Here is a 17,714-nt window from a genome sequence, read left to right on the forward strand (position 1 = left end):
GCGGCTTACAAGCAATAATAAAAACAAGTTGAATGATTACAACTTAAAAACAAAATTAAAATACCACATTAAAATATTACAACATTAAAATAAAATGTAGCCTCAACGCAGGAGGAGAAGGAAAGAAAAAAGAAAGAGAGGGAGGGAATCACATTGGCTCCAAGCCAAAGGCCAGGCGGAACAACTCTGTCTTACAGGCCCTGCGGAAAGAAATCAGATCCTGCAGGGCCCTGGTCTCATGAGGCAGAGCATTCCACCAGGCTGGAGCCAGAGTTGAAAAGGCCCTGGCTCTGGTTGAAGCCAATCTAACTTCCTTAGGGCCCGGGACCACTAGGGTGTTGCTATTTATGGACCTTGAGGCTCTCCGTGGGGCAGAACGGGAGAGGCGGTCCTGTAGGTACGAGGGTCCTAGGCAGCATAAGGGCTTTAAAGGTCAAAAGCAGCACCTTAAATCTGACCCTGTACTCCACCGGGAGCCAGTGCAGTTTGAAAAGCACTGGGTGAATATGCTCCCATGGCAGAGACCCCGTGAGGAGCCTCGCTGCTGCATTCTGCACCCGCTGGAGTTTCTGGGACAGCTTCAAGGGCAGCCCCGCACTTATGGAGAACTGGCCTTAACTGTGAGTATTCCTTCCACCTGAAAGTGGGAGGGCATCCTGCAAATTGTTAATTGGCCCTCTGGTCTCTGGGAGCAGGGGTGTGACTACCACTTTTTCGTTCCAATCCCACCCGTCCAAAGGAAGGAGAGTTGCACATGCCAGATGTGCGTAACCAAAGGTGCATTCTATCTAAAGGAAATGACACAGGTTGGGTGACCACCCTTACTACCTGTGACAAGCAGTGAGATAAGTGTAGAAATCTGCCATTAGAGAAGCTTAAGTAGTTCTTCTGTACCAGATTTCTGTTTGCTGCCTGTTTGTGCCTGCAGCACCATGAGAATGCCTTCCAAGTGGTTTCATAGATTTTGTTGGTAGACTGATTCTGTGAGGCTAGGATTGTATTGATCAAGTGTGGTCTGCAGCCTTAAAGATAGTTGGTCATGTGTTTGAAGGTGGGGGATGAGTGCGCTTTCTTTAGGTGCAAAATGTGTGAGTACCAAATTAATAATAATAATAAATTAATAATAATAATAATAATAATAATAATAATAATAATAATAATAACAATAATAATAATAATAATTTCTTATTTATACCCTGCCCATCTGGCTGGGTTTTTCCAGCCACTCTGGGCGGCTTCCAACAGAATATTAAAATACAATAATCTATTAAACATTAAAAGCTTCCCTAAACAAGGCTGCCTTCAGATGTAGTTTTCTCTTTGACATCTGGTGGGAGGGCATTCTACAGGGCAGGTGCCACTACCGAGAAGCCCCTCTGCCTGGTTCCCTGTAACTTGGCTTCTCGCAGAAGAATTGTACTCAGAAACGTACTGGGAGCCAGTGTAGGTCTTTCAAGTGGTCTCGGCGGCCGCTCCCAGTCACCAGTCTAGCTTATGCATTCTGAATTAGTTGTAGTTTCTGGGTCACCTTCAAAGGTAGCCCCACATAGAGCACATTGCAATAGTCCAAGCGAGAGATAACTAGAGCATGCACCACTCTGGCGAGACAGTCTGCGGGCAGGTAGGGTCTCAGCCTGCGTACCAGATGGAGCTGGTAGACAGCTGCCCTGGGCACAGAATTGACCTGCGCCTCCATGGACAGCTGTGAGTCTAGAATGACTCCCAGGCTGTGCACCTGGTCCTTCAGGGGCACAGTTACCCCATTCAGGACCAGGGAGTCCTCCACACCCGCCCGTCTCCTGTCCCCCCAAAACAGTACTTCTGTCTTCAGGATTCAACCTCAATCTGTTAGTCGTCATCCATCCTCCAACTGCCTCCAGACACTCAAACAGGACCTTCACCGCCTTCACTGGTTCTGATTTGAAAGAGAGGTAGAACTGTGTATCATGCGCATAGTGATGAACACCCAGCCCAAACCCCATGAAGATCTCTCCCAGTGGCTGCAAGTAGATGTTAAAAGCATGGGGGAGAGGACAGAACCCTGAGGCATCCCACAAGTGAGAGCCCAGGGGTCTGAACACTCATCCCCCACATCACTTTCTGAACATGGCCCAGGAGGAAGGAGTGGAACCACTGTATAACAGTGTCCCAGCCCCTCTAGACGGTCCAGAAGGATGTTATGGTCGATGGTGTCAAAAGCCGCTGAGAGATCCAGCAGAACTGGGAAACAGCTCTCACCTTTGTCCCTAGCCTGCCAGAGATCATTGACCAGTGCAACCAAGGCAGTTTCAGTCCTATGATGAGGCCTGAATCCCGATTGGAAGGGATCCAAATGGTCCGCATCCTCCAGGCATGCCTGGAGTTGTTCAGCAACCACTCGCTCAATCAGCTTGCCCAAGAATGGAAGATTTGAGACTGGGCGATAGTTGGCCATATTGGCTGCATCTAAAGACGGTTTTTTAAGAAGCGGTTTGATAACCGCCTCTTTCAACGGGTCTCCCTCACAAAGAGAAGAATTCAACACCCCGTGAAGCCCACCGCCCAGCCCTTCTCGGCTAGCTTTTATAAGCCAGGATGGGCAAGGGTCAAGGAGACAGGTGGTTGGTTTCACTTGTCCAAGCAGCCTGATCACATCCTCGGAGGTAACAGATTGGAACTGATCCCACGCAACTTGACTAGACAGGACTCTAGCACTCTCCCACCCCGGCCCTGCTCCCACTGTGGAGTCTACCTCTTCCTGAATCTGAGCGACTTTATCTGCAAAAAACTTTGCAGGAGATCATGTGGCCTGTACTGGGCCCCAATGTAGCAGGTGGTTCCGCTAAATTGCGAACCACCTGAGTCTCCTGCTGCTGTTTTCTGCAGATGGAATATAGGTGGTGAAGAAAGTCTTCTTCGTTGTCGCTACTGCCACTTGGTAGGCTCGACATTGAGCTCCAAACCGTGTCCGGTCAGCTTCAGAATAAGTCATCCGCCACTGGTGCTCTATCCGTCTCAGTGATTGCTTCATTGCCCTCAGATCCGTGGAAAACCACGGGGCTGTCCAGGCTCCATGCAATTGGGAGAGGGCGCATCGGAGACAAATATTATGTATCCTGTGTTGTATGAACTTGTTCATGGGTAGGCAAACTAAGGCCTGGTGCCCGGATCCAGCCCAAACGCCTTCTAAATCCGGCCTGCGAACGGTCCAGGAATCAGCGTGTTTTTACTTGAGTAGAATGTGTCCTTTTATTTAAAATGCATCTCTGGGTTATTTGTGGGGGCTGCCTGGTGTTTTTACATGAGTAGAATGTGTGCTTTTATTTAAAATGCATCTCTGGGTTATTTGTGGGGCATAGGAATTCGTTCATTCCTCCCCCCCCCAAAAAAATTGTCCGGCCCACCACATGGTCTGAGAGACAGTGGACCGGCCCTCTTCAGAAAAAGTATGCTGACCCCTGAACTTGTTCATTTGAGATAGAAACAAAAACAAGGAATGTTTCTTTCTCAGATACTTTCTGTTCTTCTTGTTTCCATTATTTCATTAGTCTATTATTCCAGTAGACTTAAAATAGATATTATTCCCTCCACTAGTGGAGACAAAAAGTTTAATTTAGACCTTTCCCCAGAAATGATTGGGTAGATTAATCCTTCACAAGACATCCCCCCACCCCAATATAGAATACCGAGCTATTCATGTGAAGCTGACTAAGAAAATGATTAAATGTAGGTTACCAAGGCAAGGCTATTTAAGTCCAAGAACAGCTATAGCGGGTGAACCAGCTGGAGCTGGGCATAGGCACTGCTTGCTAATAAAGCCAACTGATCCTCTAGTCACCGTTTCAAATCAAGGAGAACCCCTAAACCACATTTCTCTTTGCTCAGGGGAAATGCATCCAGCCTACCACTGTCCCCAGACACTGGCCCAGAACTGCCTACCCTCTCTTGACTCAGACAGAATGCAGAGAGGGAACTGTGTGTCATCTATATGTGAATGACACTGCGCACCAACCCAGAAATTAGGGTTTATTTGTCAATGCTCACTCACATCAGATCTAGTTGACTTTTTAAATAGTTTCCAGAAGTGGAACTGCTTTGGTCTACTGCATCAATACAGTCATGTCACCTTAAAGAACTTAACAAAGTTCTCAAGGTGTAAGTTTTCATGGACCAAAGTCTGCTTCACTAATGCATGAAGTGTGATCTTCAGCTGGCGGTTTGTGCGCACACACACACACACGAATGTAGAGGGGGAAATGGAACCAATGTCATGACAAGGAAATTAAAAAAATAGACAGACTTGAAGCTTAGATGTTTTAAAATAAACACAGCAACCACTCATAAAGCAGTACTGAGGACTACAAATACCCTGGCACTGGATGTATAGGTGTTAATTATTACAGTCATACCTCATGCTGCGAACGCTGTGGGTTACATTCTTTAAGATTATGTCCCACGGCGACCCAGAAGTACCGGAAAGGGTTACTTCCGGGTTTTGCCGCTTGCACATGCACAGATGCGCAAAATGACATCATGCGCATGTGCAGAAGTGCTGAATCGTGAGCCGCACATGTGCAGACGTGGGTTGCATTCTGTTCAGGTTGCGAACGGGGCTCCGGAATGGATCCTGTTCGCAACCAGAGGTACCACTGTATATAATTATATATGTGTGTGTTATAAGAAATCTCTTAGCCTTCAAGGTGCCACCAGTCTGCTATCTAAAGTAGATGAAATGGTAGATACTAGAGCAACTTACTTCTGGGTCCAGTTTGTTATTAATTTCTAGTTGATAGCACATGTCATTCAAGCCCCTTGGTTCAGTCCACTGTAGAATAACTCCTTCATTGCTCCTTTTGGGCTTTACAATCAATGGAGGATCAGGTTTTACTAGAAATTCTGAAGTCGAAAAGAAAACACACACACAATTATATATTTTTAAAATCCAACATTAACTCAATGGTGGCATATTTGTGAGCTGTAAAATAAAACACACTCCAAATATTATCTATGAGGTGTAACCCACCTAGTACCACAGTGAGAGAAGACACAATCTACAAACCATCGGGGTCCATCTAGCTTGATATTTGTCTGAGAGCAGCTCTCCAGGGTTTCAGCCTGGAGTCCTTCCCAGCCTTACCTGGAGAAATAGGTGAGCCCTTTCCCTGCAGGGAGTTCTAATGTAAGTATATCCTCATCCAGACTCACCCAAGTCTTGCCTCTTGCATATACCTTATCTCAAGCTCTTTCCTCCTAACTACGGTGTTTTATTGTGTAGCGGTCACACTTTTTGTGCAGATTTTTCCTTTGCAAAAAGGGGGGTGCAACTATTACACAAGGAAAAACATGATGTCGGGGAAAAACCTGTGAGGCATGGCCATTATGGAAACAAGTTTGTTTTGCGTGTTAATCTATCCACTGTACAGTTCAGATCCCAGTCTCACATGCCTCACTGATGGTAGCTTCTCCCACCCGCTTGCCTGACTGCCTGCTCCCGTTGCCTTTGGCCAGTAAGAGAATGCACAGTGAAAATACCCCTGCAACTGTTATGCAGGGAATGCTCTGGGACCATTTTGGGGGCCAGAAAAAGGGGGATGCGACTATTATGTGATGGTGACTTGTTTACTGTGGAAGTATGCCAGCAACTCCCTCAAATCAGAGGCAAGGGAGCCTGCCTTTCTTTGGGATGATTCCCCTGATCCTGGTTATTTTTTCCCCAAAAGCTCTGGTTGCCCGTTCAGTATTTTGACATTTCTACCCCACCTTTCTTCCATGGGACTCAAGGTGGCATACACTGGCTTCCTAAGTAGTCTCAGCCAGGCCAGAACCAAACCTGCTTAGCTTCAGCAAGGCTGCTGCATTGTGCTGCCTTTGGGCCATGTTCTGGGAGTTAAGGCATAGTAAATTAGGGTCAGGAAGAAACATCATTCAGGAGCTCTATTGCTTATACTTTCAGTTGTTTTGCAGGCTCAGTGTGAGTTAATGGCAATGACTTATTGATAGCCTGAGCCCAATGCAACTAAGAAATGATATCCTCCACTAAGTTCCATCAGAACGTAAAGATAAGGAAAATTCTTCTCAATCTACTAGTTGGAATTCCTGGTGGAGAATGGCCACCACAGCATCATTCAGAAGCCTTTTAAATGGGGAAAAGAGGCTATTTTAAATATGCCAGCAGACCATTAGAATCTGCAACACCATTTCCAATCCCAAGCCTTTTCACATGAAGCAGACCTACAGCCAAGCAGCTTGTAAACTTACCATATACTTCTGGTAATTTATTCATTATACACACAGGCTGAATGTCTCTGGAATTGCCCTGGATAGAAATGCTGAGTCCTGGAGGCCAATAAAGGTTTGTGTCGAAAGTGCATCGAAAGTCATCACCTTTTTTAGTGTAATGTGTGCATGGCCCTCCTCTATCCTGATCAATATACCTTGGGGGCAAGAGGAAGCAACATCAGCACACTTAAAAGTCAGGATGGTAGCAGGTCAACATGTTTGCACTCCTATACTATTAAGGCAGCAGAAAACAGGATGAAGTGCAGTGCTGCTTTGTGGTAGCCTTAGATTTTGGATTGTTATTGGTGCCACCTAGTCCTCTCCCCCACCTTTATATTCAAGGTAAATGGAAGCTGTAAAATAGCCACTGTATCCAGTCACTCTCCATCTACTTGAAAAGGGAAACTCCATTTCCCCCCTGGCTATTATTACTCCCCCCCCCACATTATTATTAGCTTAATGAGCTACTGGGTAAAATTCCATGGTCAGAAATACTCAAAGAGAAGGGAGTCCAAAGTAGTTAGGAGTTTTTTTAAGGTGAAAAATTGAAGGCTCAAATGTAGACAATTCCAACAAGAAAGAAAAGATGTCTGGTGCGGCTGCATGAGGAGCTTACAGTTGAGTTGAGACAGGGGAAATCAAGAAGGAAGAGTATACAGAGTAGCCAACAGTTACAGGGGAGCAGTTAAGTTGCAGAAAGAAGGCTTGCAAGAGGTTAAAAATAATTAATAAATGTTTCTTCCACTATGTTTGAAGCAAGAGGAAGAAAAAGAAAGCAGTAGGTCCTCTGCATAGAGAAGATGGAAAAATGCTGATATCAAAACAAGTGACCTTAGGAAGCAAAGCGGCAGACTTCCAGAGCAGCACGTTCAGTGACCGGGTGAGGGACTGCACTCCTGGCAACTCAAGGCAGACCCAAAACCGGAGAGAGACCATGGGGAATGAGAGGCGTAAGTTACCCCGACCTCAGGTGGGGATCCTGAGGGCTGAGCCCAAAGGGGTTTCCCCAAGTTTCCGCTCCTTTGTTATTTAAAACATTTACCAGTGGAGATGGCATGGGGGAAAACCTCAGCGCAAACAGGCAGAACCACTCTCCGACGCTAGCACCTCAAAACCCGGCGAGTCAGCGCTGAACTCTCCATTAATTTAAAACTGACAACGAAGAAGGCCCCCCCCCCAATTTAATATGCAAACAAAACAACTTGTCTCTGGATATCGAGAAAATATTTAGAATAAGAGTGAACAAGTCAAAAAGCAGGAAAACACCATGGGATTGTCTAGTATTTTTGAACTCGAGGCTACACAGAGTAAAATATTGCTAAAGGGCACAGCAAACCCCTTGTATATAGATGGGAAACATATTGAGATCATGAAAGAAGTCCCAATCCATCTGTTAAAAAGGAGAGACAATTATAGATTTACATCGGCGCTTAAGAAAAATAAAATATTATTCAAATGGGAATTCCCTCAGGGACTCACCTTTACATATAAAGAGAGGAAAAGAACTTTCAGATCGGTGGAAGAAACCAGAATCCTCTGGAAGAAGTACTGGCAAGAGTTAGGAGGAGAGAAGCTTCAAGAGTGAGAAAATAAAAACAAGATAAGACTAAGACTTTTAATTACGATTTGTATTTTCTGTTTTCCTTTTTCCTTTCTTTCTATCACTGCTTGATTACTTAAGTAAGACTTGACAAATTAAAAAAATTGTATGGCATTTAAATGTATCTCCTGGAAACTGAATGGGCTGAACAGTAAACTAAAAAGGAACAAAGAAGAATGTATATTAAAGAGGGGGGAAATGGGATATTATATGTTTACAAGAGACCCATATATCTAATAAGCATATAAGGGTTTCAAAAAATAAAAATTTGGGTCTAGAGTATATAGCATCAGGTACGGAGAAAAAGAGGGGAGTGGTCATCTACGTAAAACCAGTCCTAAACCCGCAACTGTTATTTCGAGATGAAGAAGGCAGAGTCCTAAGGGTAGAGATACAAATAAATGAAGAAAAAATAATTTTGGTGGGGATTTATGCCCCAAACAATAACAAATTAGAATTCTATAGAAACTTAGAAGAGAGACTCTGGGACTATGCCAGTGAAAATATAATAATTATGGGGGACTTAAATGGAGTTGCATCCATCAAAATGGATAGAAAGGACAGAGATAAACTATCTAACTCAGGTAGATTACCATTCTCCTTCCAAATGACAGAAAAGTTCAATCTTTATGATACTTGGAGAATTAAACATCCTAACGTAAAATATATCACACATTTTTCTGAAGTTAAAAAGTCAGGTGGGAGAATTGATGTGATCTGGACTTCAAAAAAATTGACACTGAGCTTGGAGAAAGCAGAAATTTTGAATAGATCCCTGTCAGACCACAACGCAGTAATGATACAAAGGAAATTTAAAAAACGTACAAGGGGAGGTGGAGGATGAATGATGAATTATGGAGAGATGATCAAAGGGTAATTAAAGCCAAAGAAATGCTGAAAGAATTCTTTGAAATAAATGAAAAACAAGTCACAGATAGGAAAATAATCTGGGATGCAAGCAAAGCCTATATGAGAGGCTTTGGAATACAACAAATGGGGAGGATTAGGAAGAGTAAAGACAGTAATATCATGGAAATAAATAAACAGATTAGAGAAAATGTAAAAGAGTTGGTAAAAAACCCTAAAAATGAGAAAATACTCCAAAACATAAAAATTTTACAATCCCATATATCCAATTTAATAAATAAATAAGTGGAAAACAAAATCAAATGGACTGACAAAGATAATTTGAATCGGCCAATAAACCTGGCTAGATACTGGCCTGCTTAACAAAGGAAAGACAAGTGGAAAGAGTTGTAAATAAAATAACAGACCAGGGAAAAGAAATTATCGACCCGGACCAAATTAAAGATAAATTTATGAATTATTACAAAAAACTATATGAACTAGAACACAAAGATGAGAATAAAGTTAAAAAATACCTGATAGAAAACAAGTTGCCAGAGATTGAGGAGGCTGAACATAGCCTACTAAATTCAAATATAGAAACAGATGAAATTAAAGAAGTGATAAGGAAAATGAAAGTTGGAAAATCGCCAGGTCCGGATGGGATTTCAATAATATATTATAAAAAATTAGAAGAACTAGTTATCCCTAAGCCTAAAAAAATCATGAATGAGATACTGGAGAAAGGGAAAACCCCAGAATCCTGGCATGAAGCACTAATAACACTCTTACCGAAACAAGGTATGGATCTGAACCTTATTAAGAATTTTAGACCAATTTCACTACTAAATATGGATTATAAAATATTTACAGGTATCCTGGCTAACAGGTTGAAAAATTTCTTAAATGGGGTACAGTGGTGCCCCGCAAGACGAATGCCTCGTAAGACAAAAAACTCGCTAGACGAAAGAGTTTTTTGTTTTTCGATGTGCTTCGCTAGACGAATTTCCCTATGGGCTTGCTTCGCAAGACGAAAACGTTTTGCAAGTTTGTTTCCTTTTTTGTAAAACCGTTAATACCCAGCGTGCATTGCTTGAAGAGGTGCAGTTGCGACTTGAACTTCGAGGAGCAACACATAGCACATGGTGTGGTAGCCTTTTTTGAGGTTTTTGAGGACTTTGGTGCTTTTTGAAGCTTTTCCAAAACTTCTTTTGCATCCATTTGGTAAGTTAAACTTTTAAAACTTTTATTGGGTTTTTTGGATTTTGGGTTGAGGTGTTTGGAATTCAAGGACTTGGTGTTGGGGAGAGGTTTGCAGGAATCTGGGAGCTTGTGTGGGTTTTTTCTGCATTTTTATGATTTTCTGTGACCATTGGGCCATGTTGTTTTTTTTTTAAAAAAATTCTGGATTTGAATTTCTGTGTGGTGGGTGGCTGGGGGAACAGTTGGGGAGGGGTTTGTAACAGTTGGGGAGGGGCTGGGGGAACAGTTGGGGAGGGGTTTGCAACAGTTGGGGAGGGGTTTGCAATTTCTGTGTGGTGGGTGGGTGGCTGGGGGAACAGTTGAGGTTTTTGAAGACTTTGGTGATTTTTAAAGCTTTTCCAAAACTTATTTTGCAGCCATTTGAGGATTTTGAAGACTTTGGTGATTTGCAGCCATTTCGTAAGTTTGACTTTTAAAACATTTTTTGGGGGTTTTGGATTTTGGGTTGGGGTGTTTGGAATTCTAGGACTTGGTTCTGTGTTTGATTTTCTGTGTGGTGGGTGGCTGGGTGCTTTTGAATTTTTTGGAAGTGAAGCACTGATTTTTCTTTTTCTTTTTCTGAGTTTACAAAGGAGCTGTGCTGCCATGGGACCCAAGAAGACTGCTGCTGCAGAGGCCGGCGAGAGGAAGAAGGAGAAGGTGACGCTGGAAATGAAGAAGGAGATCATCCGGAAGCACGACGGTGGAATGCGTGTGACAGACCTTGCCAGGGAGTACGGCAGGAATCCATCGACCATCGGGACCATCCTGAGGATGAGGGAGAAGATCCTATCGACGGATGCAGCCAAGGGAGTCACCAGGATCATGAAGAACCGCCCAGCTGTTCTGGAGGAGGTCGAGAAGTTGCTGCTCATCCGGTTAGAAGAGAAGCAGCGTGCAGGGGACAAAGTGACTGAGGCCGTCATTTGCGAGAAGGCCAAGGCCTTGCACGCAGACCTCGCCCAGGAACAGCCAGGAACCTCAGGCGAGCCAGAAGTCTTCAAGGCAAGCAGAGGTTGGTTTGACCGGTTCAAGACAAGATCTGGAATCCACAGCGTGGTCAGGCATGGAGAGGCTGCCAGTTCTGATGTTCCTGCGGCTGAAGACTTTGCAGCGGAGTTCCTGGAGGTTGTGACGACGGAGGGCTACGTTCCACAGCAGGTCTTCAACTGCGACGAGACCGGGCTGTTTTGGAAGAGGATGCCCAAAAGGACTTTCATCACTCAGGAGGAGGCCAAGTTGCCTGGCCACAAGCCCATGAAGGACCGTCTGACCCTGCTCTTCTGTGCCAACGCAAGCGGCGACCTGAAGATCAAGCCCTGCTGGTGTACCACTCTGAGAACCCACGGGCCTTCAAGAAACACAAGGTCGACAAGGAGCAGCTGAGTGTCATGTGGCGATCCAACAGCAAGGCTTGGGTCACACGTGTGCTGTTTGTGGACTGGGTCAATCTTGCTTTTGGCCCTGTTGTCAAACGGTACCTGCTGGACAACGACCTGCCGCTGAAGGCTTTGCTTCTGATGGACAATGCTCCTGCTCATCCTAAAGGCCTTGAGGAGGACTTGTTGGAGGAGTTCAGCTTCATCAGCATCATGTTCCTGCCGCCTAACACCACGCCACTGCTCCAGCCAATGGATCAGCAGCTCATCGCCAATTTCAAAAAACTCTACACCAAGGAGCTTTTCAGGCGATGCTTCGAGGTGACTGATTGCACCACCATCACCCTGCGGGAATTCTGGAAGGACCACTTCGACATCGTCACCTGCTTGAAGATGATCACCACGGCCTGGAACGGGATCAGCCGGAGAAATTTGAATTGCGCTTGGCGCAGCCTGTGGCCGGACTGTGTGGCACCAAGTGACTCTGATGCACCAGAGTCAACAGTGGTGCAGGACATTGTTGCCTTGGGAAGGACCATGGGACTGGAGGTCACAGAGGAGGACGTCAGCGAGCTGGTGAAGGAGCACGACCATGAGCTGACCACCCAGGAGCTGCTCGAACTGCAGGCAGAGGCTGTGCAGGAGCAGGCCTCGCTGGAAGAGGAGGAAGCAACTGAGGAACGGCTGTCCTCCAAAGAACTGAGGGACATTTGCCAGAAGTGGAAGGATGTGCAGGCTTTTGCACAGCGGCACCAGCAGCACCACCCTAACAAGCACAGGATACATGACCTTGCGAACACTTTTGATACGACTGTCAGGAAGATCAGGAAATAAGGGGCATTAATTTAGGTAGCCGATATTACAAGGTGAAGGCATTTGCTGATGATGTGATTATTACTACTGAAAACCCAAATGAAGGCATACAAAAAGCACTAGTCAAAATGAATGAATTTGGCGAGGTTTCGGGATTTAAACTGAATAAAGATAAATCTAAATTATTAACAAAAAATATGGGAGAGAAGGAACAAGAAGACCTAGAAAGAATAACAGGTCTAAAGACCACAAACAAAGTAAACTATCTGGGGGCATGGATTACAAATAAAAACACTAATTTATTTAAAGACAATTACATCAAAAAATGGAAGGAAATTAAAGGAAATTTAGAAAATTGGAGTCAATTGAAGCTGTTATTATGGGGCAGAATATCAATGATTAAAATAACAGTACTTCCCAAAATCCTCTTTCTCTTTCAGACAATTCCAATAATTATTGGGACAAAATGTTTTAAAGATTGGCAGAGGGACCAGGCCAGTTTTATTTGGCAAGGGCAAAAAAGCAAGAATGAATTTTAAATTGTTGACGGAACTCAGAGAAAGAGGAGGTTTTGCAGTCCCGGACCTCAGAATGTACTTTGAGGCCGCATGTTGGACTTGGTTGAAAGACTGGATGTTGCTTAGGAATACCGATGTCCACCTAGTGAGGAAGGCCTTATTCGAAGTTTGGGAGAGGAATAAATCCAAAGTTATAACAAAAACCCCTTGGTGGATATCACCTATAGAGTCAACTGCCATTCATAAGAATAACATGAACAATAACTGGCCAACTTACAGAGACTTGGTGGATGAGATAAATTATTGTCCCAAACTGAAAAGGTTTGAAGAACTCAAACAACTAGGGGTAAATTGGCTAGAATAATACCAGTTTAGGGCGACCTTTGAAAAAGATAAGACGTTAAAAAGGTTTGATAATAAAGCATAGATCTTAGAGGAGATTTTACAGAACAACCAAAAGACTCTCTCCAAAATGTACAAGCTGTTACAGAATGCTCAAATAGAAAAAGAGGAAAAGGGAAAGGCCATAATAAGATAGGAGCAGGACTTAGGTTATGTAATTGAATATAAAGAGTGGAAAAAACTGTGGACAAAAAAATATTAATTTTACAGTATGTTATTTAATAAGAGAAAACTACCTGAAAATGCACCATAGATAGTATTTAACACCGGAGAGATTGGCTAAAATGAACAAATCGCTTAGTAATAAGTGCTGGAGATGCACAAAGCAGAACCTTTACCATATGTGGTGGACATGTCCATAGATCAGAAAGTTCTGGGACATGATCCAGGAAGAAATAAAAAAGTTACTAAGAACTTCACATAGCAAAAGACCAGAAACATACCTCTTGGGAATATTGAATAGTGATATTTCTAGAGAAAATACTAAATTCTTTCTGTACACGACATCAGCGGCGAGAATCCTAGTGGCTAAGTACTGGAAAGGGTAACCAGGTACCGACCAAAGAGGAATGGTTATGTAAATTATGTGAATATTTGGAACTGGCCAAATTGACGGATATAATAAGACTAAAGCCAATGAATACAGTCAAGAAGGAACAGAAGTGCTTGAATGATTATTTAGAAAGACAAGGTTCTAATGTAAAAATTTGGCTGTGTCTAGAATGACCCTTGTGAATGGAAAAGGGGAAACATACACACACACACACACACATATATATAGAGTGCACATTAATGATTCCGTGTCATCCTAGAAAAAGTGACAAGTGGGGTGCAGTGGGGTTCTGCCCTGGGCCTGTTGTTATTCAATGCCTTTATAAATGAATTGGGCAAAGGAATGGAGGTGACGCTCATCCAATTTACAGACATCAAACTTGGAGGGGTAGCTAATGCCTCAGAAGACAGAATCAGGATTCAAGATGACCTTAACACATTGAAGAACTGGGCCCATACCAACAAAATGAATTTCAATATGGACAAATGTAAGGTTTTGCACTTAGATAGGAAGAACTAAATGTACAAATATAAGTTGGGGGACCCCTGGCTTGCCAGTTGTACATGTGAGAAGGATCTAGGGGGTCTTGGTAGACCACAAACTTAACATGAGTCAACAGAGTGATGCAGCAGCAAAAAAAGCTAATGACATTCTAGGCTGCATCCAAAGAAATATAGTGTCCAGGTCAAGGGAAGTAATAGTACCACTTTATTCTGTCTTGGGACGCGGGTGGTGCTGTGGGTTAAACCACAGAGCCTAGGACTCGCCGATCAGAAGGTTGGCGGTTCGAATCCCCGCGACAGGCTGAGCTCCTGTTGCTCAGTCCCTGCTCCTGCCAACCTAGCAGTTCGAAAGCCCGTCAGAGTGCAAGTAGATAAATAGGTACCGCTCCGGCGGGAAGGTAAACGGCGTTTCCATGCGCTGCTCTGGTTCGCCAAAAGCGGCTTAGTCATGCTGGCCACATGACCTGGAAGCTGTACGCTGGTTCCTTTGGCCAATAAAGCGAGATGAGCGTCACAACCCCAGAGTCGGTTACGACTGGACCTAATGGTCTGGCATCCCTTTACCTTTATTCTGCCTTAGTCAGACCACAGTTGGAATACTGTGCCTAATTCTGGGTGCCACATTTTAAGATGGATGTTGGCAAGCTGGAGTGTGTGCAGAGGAGGGCAACCAAGATGATTAAGGGTGTGGAAACCAAGCCCTTATGAGGAACGGTTGAGAGAGCTGGGTATGTTTAGCCTGGAAAAGAGGAAACTGAGAGGAGACATGAGAGCCATCTTCAAATATCTTGAGAGTTGTCACATGGAAGATGGAGCAAGCTTATTTTCTCCTGCTCTGGAGGATAATACTTAAAGCAATGGACTCAAACCAAGTTACAACAAAAGAGAAGGAAGAACTTTCCAACAGTATGAGCTGTTCAACAATGGAACAGACTACCTTGAAAGGTGGTGGACACCCCTTAATTTGAGGTTTAAGCAGAGGTTGGATAGCCATCTGTCATGGATGCTTTTGTTGAGATTCCAGCATTGTAGGGGGTTGTGTTAGATGACCCTTGGCGTCCCTTCAAACTCTACAATTTTATGATTTTATGATTCAAAACAGTTTTCATCATGTTTCCCAAAGGGATTTCCAAACTGAGGAATGTTTGATTAAAATCCCTCACAGCTCTGCGCTGAAAGAGAGAGGGCCGAGTTCCCAAATTCCCTACACAATGGAAATAAAAGAAAAAATTAAGTACAAACCAGTAATTCAATTTGTAGGTTGTGTTAGGACTTGCATTCTCTCCACGCTGCCATGAGCACATCATGTACTTCATATTGTACCACATACATAGGATTTTAGTGGCTCCTGTACCTGCAGTACCTAGGAAGCAAAAGCATCAGAAGCAGGATTGGTTGCATCAAGTACCTGGCTTTAACTAAGCATTCCTCCTTCTTCAGTGAGCTTCTGAAACTGTGGCCCTAACTTGCCTGCAAAGCAGTACTGCTGGAGCCCAGAAATTGGGTTTCAAGCACAGCAAGACTCAAAGGCTTTGAACTAGCAAAATTCTGCAATTCCTAATTTAGGCTAGGTCATGCAAATTAAACCCACCTGAAAACATTTACTTTGTGTACTTCATTCTATAGTAATGATTGGTGCTTGAAGGCTTAATTTAGGGGTGGGGCAGGAAATTATCAGATATACGGAATGTAAAGGTTCAACCATCCCCAGCCCTTTCTTGCAGCAGAGAATTCACTAAGTACCATCCATGTATTTCAGAGCATTTTGTCAATTCTGAAAACGTGTTGGAATGTTTTAGTCTTAACCATCACACCCATGCCAACCCCTTGGGCCCCCAGGATGACTGCTGACCGAAATGGAGATCAAAATGGGGCAACGGAGAAACAAAAGGGAAGCATCAGCATGCCAGGGAAAACTCCTATGTTTGCAGAACTTTGCAAAAAGCCCATGAGGGTTGAGCACAAAGCACTTTCCTGCTCATACTTCCCAGCAACTGATATTCCTATGTGACGTAATACACAGCCATCATGACAAGTAACCACTGAGAGCCTTAATTTTCCATTCATTTGTCTAAGCCCTTTTAAAGGCATCTAAGTTGGTGGCTACAACTGCATCTAGTAGTAGCAAGTTCCATAGTTTACCTAGGTGCTGTATGAACAGTACTTCCTTTTCCCTGTCCTCAATCTCCCACCATGCATTTTAATTGAATAATCCCAGATTGTTCTATTGAGAAAGGGAGGAACACGCCCCATTCTACATTTTCTCCATACCATGCATGTAACCTGCAGTTTATCTGCAGCGCTGCCAACGAGAAGGGGTTTAAAGAGTGCTATCAAACAGTGTCCAATATCTGCACGTCTAATGACCATGATACTTCTGTGGCTGGTCGAGAATGAGCAAACTCATGCTGAGAATGAAAAGGCCTAAGGCAATGTCTCTCAACTTCATGGCCTCCAGATGTATTGGACTACATTTCCCACAGTCTGTTTAATAGCCTGGGTGGTTTAAGCTGATGGGAGTTGTAGAATGAAACATCTGGAGGCCACCGGGTTGGGGAGGACTGGACTTAGGGAAATGTAGCACTGGGTGCACAACTTGGGCAGGGGATCTCAAGAAGCTTTCTGGTTTGGAGTACGAATATGGATTTGTTAAGCTGATACAGATATTTGTGGAATCTTTGATAAATAAATGTCTAATACAAATCTGAAGAGACAATGCATGTACTTTTGTAAACCAAGAACTTCTTTAATAAAAATTATTTTTTAAATCTATAGAATGCAGTGTCTGAAAACTTACCATTTTGACAAAGAGTGATTTTAACATAATCTCCATCACCCTGTCCTTCACATGAAGTGGCGACTCCAAAAATGACTTTTTTACCCAGAGGTATGAACACTGTCCGGAAATTTTGAACATTCCATTCCTATGTTTGGAAGGAGGGGAAATCATATATACATGTATTAAAAACTACTAATCTCAAACAAAGTAATTTTTAAACCCGATTCCATAGGATAAAAATCATAAGGCTTCTACTGGTAAAACACTCTATGTGTACAACTATACTAGTAGCAGTTTCCTTGGAAGCCAAAGGCTACATTTCTAAACACACTCACCTGGGAGAAAGCAAAGTAACTTAAGTCACTGAGGCTTACTTTTGTGGAGGCATACACAAGATTACCGTATTTTTCCCTCTATTACACGCAGATTTTTTCTCCTAAAAAGTAAGGGGAAATGTCTGTGCGTGTTATTGAGCGAATGTGTGGTCCCTGGAGCTGACAAGCGCGAGTGAAGGCAAAAATCAGGCAAATATCAAATCGTCCGGAGAAGGGAGGAAAGGAGGAAGCTGCTGCTTTCCTGCATTCTGCCTCAGGGTCTTACTGCCCACCCGCTTCTGTTTCCTTACTGTGTTTGCTCAAACGGAACAAAGAGCAGAGAAAACCCCTCCCCTCCAGGCAAGCAGAGCGTCCTTCCTTCTAAGCGTCTGGGACTCGAAGGCAACATGCAGGTTGGGGGGGGGGGAGAGAGAGCTGGTTGGCTTGTGGGGGGGGACTTTTGCCTTCCTTTCCTCCCTCCGGTAAAACCCCTCTCCTGCATTCTTA

The 17,714-nt window shown here is 43.8% G+C and overlaps 2 protein-coding genes across 2 annotated transcripts in view; one reads left to right on the forward strand and one right to left on the reverse strand.

Moving 5' to 3' along the window:
• The window catches only part of KLHL13 (kelch like family member 13), a 1,461,558-nt gene that overhangs the window by 1,089,223 nt on the left and 354,621 nt on the right, over positions 1 to 17,714 (forward strand). The window lies entirely within an intron of this gene.
• IL13RA1 (interleukin 13 receptor subunit alpha 1) overlaps positions 1 to 17,714 on the reverse strand; it is a 34,972-nt gene that overhangs the window by 8,944 nt on the left and 8,314 nt on the right. Inside the window, exons 3-6 of the mRNA XM_083595465.1 lie at positions 16,912 to 17,038; positions 15,357 to 15,477; positions 6,238 to 6,413; positions 4,736 to 4,875 (exon numbers count right to left, since the gene is read on the reverse strand). Of these exons, the coding sequence (XP_083451591.1) occupies positions 4,736 to 4,875; positions 6,238 to 6,413; positions 15,357 to 15,477; positions 16,912 to 17,038 (564 nt within the window). The remainder of the gene's footprint in view (positions 1 to 4,735; positions 4,876 to 6,237; positions 6,414 to 15,356; positions 15,478 to 16,911; positions 17,039 to 17,714) is intronic.

Source organism: Podarcis filfolensis (genome assembly GCF_964270895.1).
Source record: "Podarcis filfolensis genome assembly, chromosome: Z".
NCBI classification, from domain to species: Eukaryota; Metazoa; Chordata; class Lepidosauria; order Squamata; family Lacertidae; genus Podarcis; species Podarcis filfolensis.